The 5,355-nt window shown below is 40.5% G+C and overlaps 1 protein-coding gene and 2 long non-coding RNA genes across 4 annotated transcripts in view; 2 read left to right on the top strand and 1 right to left on the bottom strand.

Annotated features, from left to right (window-relative positions):
- nectin3b (nectin cell adhesion molecule 3b) overlaps positions 1 to 5,355 on the bottom strand; it is a 45,294-nt gene that overhangs the window by 8,478 nt on the left and 31,461 nt on the right. The window contains exon 6 of one of the 2 annotated variants that reach the window (XM_032534153.1): positions 1,260 to 4,733. The exons of the other annotated variant lie outside the window; for it this stretch is intronic. Within the exon in view, the coding sequence (XP_032390044.1) occupies positions 4,063 to 4,733 (671 nt within the window). The 3' untranslated portion in view covers positions 1,260 to 4,062. Of the gene's footprint in view, positions 1 to 1,259; positions 4,734 to 5,355 lie in introns of those variants that run through there. 2 annotated transcript variants of the gene reach the window in all.
- LOC116700729 (uncharacterized) overlaps positions 1 to 5,355 on the top strand; it is a 23,804-nt gene that overhangs the window by 6,391 nt on the left and 12,058 nt on the right. The window lies entirely within an intron of this gene.
- The window catches only part of LOC116700730 (uncharacterized), an 18,270-nt gene that overhangs the window by 3,034 nt on the left and 9,881 nt on the right, over positions 1 to 5,355 (top strand). The window contains exon 2 of the long non-coding RNA XR_004334717.1: positions 4,166 to 4,167. This is a non-coding gene — a long non-coding RNA (uncharacterized LOC116700730). The remainder of the gene's footprint in view (positions 1 to 4,165; positions 4,168 to 5,355) is intronic.

The following is a 5,355-nucleotide window of genomic DNA, read 5'->3' as shown; positions in this document are numbered from 1 at the left end:
GGGGGGGGGGGGGGGGGGGGGTATGCAGCATTAGGGAGCTAGAGATGATGTCATTTATAGTAGCACAAAGAGACAGAGTGAGCAGTGTGAGTAATTGCAAGCTCAAAAAACCTCCAGAGGAAACAACTCACAGGTGCTAAGGTGCTTTAATGAACTATCGAAGTATCTCAAAGAAGATTGACAAAATAACGCTTCACTGTTGTCACAGACATAAATATCTTTTTTTCCTTCCAGAAACTTACAATTTCTTCTGTGTGTGTGTGTGTGTGTGTGTGTATATATATATATATACACATACACACACAAAAAAAATAACATGACCACAAGGTGCATTTCATTGACAATGTGAGACTGAAGGTAATTCTTCACCTCTTTGAACAGTGATTCTACAGAAATCATAAACCCCTGACCTGTGAAGTAGAACTAATTCCACATCAAATTTCATTCAAGCTTTGTCTTTTTGTTTGTGTGTTTTAATGCCTCTAGGTTTGCAAATATACTGCGTCATTAACGGTCATGATAACCGGGGCAGAAAAGGAAGTATAATATGGCACTACAGAATCCTCCTGACACACATTATGTAGAAAACAAAAAAGGCAACAAATTAATTTCACAGAGCAACAAAACAGATTCTTAGATCCATAAGTTAACAATGAAAAAACATGAACATTTCTTCTATGTATCTAAGGCACTAGTTGTATCTCTCTACCCAAAGTGAAGGACGTTTCTCAAGGTAAATATATTGATGACTGATCTAATACAAAATGTCACAGTACAAAAGAACTTCATTAATCCAGGATGCAAACTGACGAGTGAAGCAAAGTGTATATTGATTAGTGGAATTTCCGTCTAAGTGCATAGAAGCAAACACAAGAAGGGGTTAGGCTGCCGTGCTTCCTGTTATTCTGGGATAAAATGACCAGAAAGGCAGAAAGAATAGGCATCGGCAGAACGCCCAGCACCAAAACCGTTTTAATTCAATCTAAATGAGGTTTTCTGGTTCACAAATTGACACCTGCACACTTCAGTTTGGGCTCTCCCATTAAAGGGTCGGTTCACCCAAACGACTAAGAAACACGTTTTCATGAAGCGGTATGTAATAATGCCAATAGTTTTAGATTAACCCAGGTTTTTGAAATTTACACAGATTTCAACATCCACCTCAGTACAATAAAAAAGTGGATGGACATTTTGTTTGTTTGTGAGCTCATGACGTTGACACACTGCATTCAAGACGTTTTCCAGAAACACTGTTCTTGTTTTTTTTTTGGTAATTTTTTTCCATTAGAACTACATTCTACCAAAGAAAGTGTGTTCTGTAGAATATCCAAAGTGTATTAGGCAACAGATACCGAAACGTTCTGTACACCACTAGTGGTAATTGAGGAATTATGTTAATGTAATTGCGAGTGAAATAAAACTTAAGGTACTTATTAGAATGGTGTACTACACGTGGTTTGAAACAACACATACTGCAGTATGGGGGTCATTTTCTCTGCTTGCAAGTTACAGTGGCACATTATCAAATCTCACTATGAGAATTGCAGCCTATACACTGCACAAAATTCACACTGACAAAAAAGTAGTGAGGGTTCATAACAATATAACTAATTCCCATTTTGACGACTGTTACTGTAATATTAAAGTGGCCTAAAGCATCTTTTTCACTTCTATTTCAGGCTACAAGACCCTGTATACAACAGTGATACATTTTATATAATCATTTGTTAGCTAGTCTGAAATACTTATGTGCAACTGTCATATTTATACATACAAGTTCAACAAATATTTGGCATCTTGCAGCAAATATTGTATAGGTGACCATACTACTAAAGTTGGCATGTAAGCACAGACACTAGTGTACATGAAAGAAATTGTTAGATCTCCTCCATGCTGTTTAGTAAATAGGTGCATGTGCCAAAAGATTGTATCGGTGTATTTGATCACATACAAAAACGGAAATGTATCTTCAAATCTAAAGTAGCTTTATCCAACACCTGAACTATTGGGGCCACAGCCCAGGGACACGGACATGTAAATTCCTCAGTTCAATCGCAGTACTTGGTAAGTCCTGCAACGTTTGCGAGTCTTAATTAGCAATAAAATGTGCCTGGTTACAGATGAATACAGAGTCAATTGTAAACCTAGCCAAAAAATAATTTGAGAAGTGTTTCATAGATCTTCAAAGGATAACTATGAATGAACACTTTAATCATCAGTGCAACACGATATTGTCTGTCTCATCTGGCGATTTAGCGCTGCGGCTTTGATAACCACAGGCGACAGTGACAGCACATCCATCACAGATGACCTGATTTGTCTACATAATGTATTATTTTACTGTCGTAATACTGGTAGCTATAAAAAATGCTTATATATAAAAAAAAACTAAAAAAAACTGGTTAACATGATTAGTGTGCAGTGGCACACATGGATATGCAACAATAAGCCAGAATAGTTAAATTAGTACAACGGGTGTACTGGCTGTACTTTTGAATGAGTTCTTTGTATAACATAAATACTGTGACTAGGAGGCCGGCGTACGGTGGCTGCCATACAGTCGCACGCTTCAACAATGTCCCTGCTGACAGCGCTCTTGAATTTCCAAGAGGCCTGGGTTAGTGCCAGAGTTCAAACTCTCAAACACATCCATTACCATCTGGCAGACAACAGTAGAATGTTTTTTTGTGGCTACATCAAGAGGACAACCAACTTAAAACTCTTCCCAAAATTTGAAAGAAAAAAAACAAAAACAAATTTTAACAGAAGTACTATTGTTCCAGCTTATCTAACTTGCAGACTTTTGTAGCAAATTTGCATATCGCGACTTGACTCTTTGATAAACCCAGTCTGTTGAGACATTGCAGGTGCCTCACCCATACAGACATGCCTTCTTCTCCTCCCTTCCTCCCTTCCTCCCTCCCGGGAACGAACAATGAGTCTAGGTCATACAGCAGAAATGTTCTCATGAGGGCACCTAGGTAGATCACCTGGTACAGCGGGTGCCCATATGCAGCGGTTCAGTCCTTGATGCAACGGCTCAGGGATCAAGTCTGAGTTGCAGCCATTTGCTGCATGTCTCCGTTCCCCCTCTCTCCCCCCCTTTCCTGTCTACAGCTGCCCTGTCTATTAAAGGCTAAATGCCCCAAAAAATCTTATAAAAAGAAAACAAAATGCTCTTAAGGTTCCCCACTCTAAGCCATCAGTGTTAAAGGACATTAGGACGTCGGTGGTCAAGCCCTCAAGCCTCCCATCCTTGTAAGTTACATAACAGCTCCACGTTTTTAGTAGAAAACAAATAATGTGGTTGTCTATTATAAAGTTTTGCAAAAGGCAGTGCAACGCATTTTATGACTATGAATCAGTGTAGAGAGATCAGTCTTTAAGTGATTCTGACTTATAAGTGGGATAATTCATTTTTTCAATTAGCCTACATGCCTCTACTGTGTCCTACTGATATTTGGAAAAAGGACCTGAAACCTTCTGAAATTTCTTTCCGTCATAGGTTTTGTACCATTCTTGAATATTAGCAATCGTATTGAGAGGTCAGAAGTCTTTGAAACAAAATCAGTGTAGGCCGTAACACATAAAAATACAATGTCAGCTAGTGTCATAGCCCGAGAAGGCTGACTTGTAGAAATAAAAAAGCTTTCTTCTACGACAACCACATGTGATCTGTGAGCCTCCAGTGCTTCAAATCAACTGAAAGACATTAGTGATGCTAAATGCATTGGCAATCTATGTAGTAAGGCAGAGACAGCACATACATACACCATGATCTTTAGTCTCTACACACAAACTAGTGACATGTCGACTTCCGTAGGCATGTAGATGTTGACTGTAAAGGGCTGTGCAGTCCACAGTCTGTCTACATCAAGAACAGAAACATCATGTCTCAAGTGTCAACCAGGACGCTTGAACAAAACCAGGGAACTACAGAATTGGAATTAGTAGAGGTGTGCATGTGCGTACAAAAGACAAATTATGCGTTTGTTCCTAATTTGATAAATGAAACCTTCTGATTTCTGTCGTATCTTTGTTCCAGGAGGAACAGGTAGCTTGTCAAACGTACCACTCCCTACGTGAGATGACAGACCCGTCTTTGTGAGAGACATAGTCACCCTCGGGCCCACTATCGTAGCAGTCATCTGAGAGGTAGGGGGAGCCGTTTCCCTGTGGTTTAGGTGAATGAGGGTATCTAGCACATCTGGCCTGCTTTGGACTAGAATACTGTGCGTGTTCACTATGGTGATTCTGCTGATGGTTGTGGTGACTGCTCTCCCTCATTGCCCTAGTGTAGCCATTAGAGGGATACTCCTCTCCGTTGTAGTTGCTACGGTGACGACGGTCACGCTCAAGTTTGAGCTGGCGGTCGCCCCACTCTTCTCGGTCGTGGTCTTGATGGTGGGAGCTGCTGCCAGCTTTGGTAGGGTGGAGCTCATGCTGCGTGGGGGCTTTCTGGAGGTCATTGGGGCCCAGGTACTGCTTGGTGTAGTAGTTGCCGTGGAAGGTTTGCTGTTTCCGTAGGTAACACACGCCAACCAGAGACAGCAGCAGTAGCAGGAACAAGGCCCCGCCAACAGCCCCACCCACTATGGAACCAAGATTACTCTCAGGTAGGGCTTCAAGAGTGGGGGAGCTGAGAAGAACATGTCCCTTATCATCGACTAAGGTGGAGGAGGCAGAGCCAGTTAGGACAGGAGCAGTAATGGTGGAAGGCATGGTGGGAGGATCTAATGGAGGGAAGGAGCGTGAGAGGGGAGTAGAGGGTGGAGGGGAGAGATGAACAGACAGAGAAAGCAGAGAATGTCATTGCCAACTACATCAGCATTTTACTAAGTAGCGATAGGTTGACTAAAACATCAACTAAACTACCACAGATGCTAAACTATGGAGCACACACTGGCAGCAGCCTTAGGTTTACATTGCCATTTCCTCAAAGCTTGAGGTTACAGTTTATTTATTGAATAATGATTTGTGAGTAAAACATACACATCTACTTGGTATAATGAGCTGATATATTTGACATATTAGATGATGGACAACTGACAAAGTATGTCATTAGTAGGTCCTAAAAAGTGCTTTCATTAAAATAAAGACCACAATGACAAAATACTGCAGTACATCCCTGGCAAGGTTTTTTTTAAATTTTTTTTTATTTATTTGCCACTACACCATAGCAGTATCCAATATTCTCTCAAGACAAATCCCACTAATCACAGTTGAGTAATTACAGATTAAATGGCTCAAAAAAGTAAATCACTTCCCATTTAAATCATTACAAAATGTATATATGTAAAAATATGTTCTTTGGTCAAAGCAGGCTATGTGGTCATCAGTTCAATGATTTAACAA

Source organism: Etheostoma spectabile, chromosome 13, assembly GCF_008692095.1.
Source record: "Etheostoma spectabile isolate EspeVRDwgs_2016 chromosome 13, UIUC_Espe_1.0, whole genome shotgun sequence".
NCBI classification, from domain to species: Eukaryota; Metazoa; Chordata; class Actinopteri; order Perciformes; family Percidae; genus Etheostoma; species Etheostoma spectabile.
This window is presented reverse-complemented; position numbering and strand designations above follow the sequence as displayed.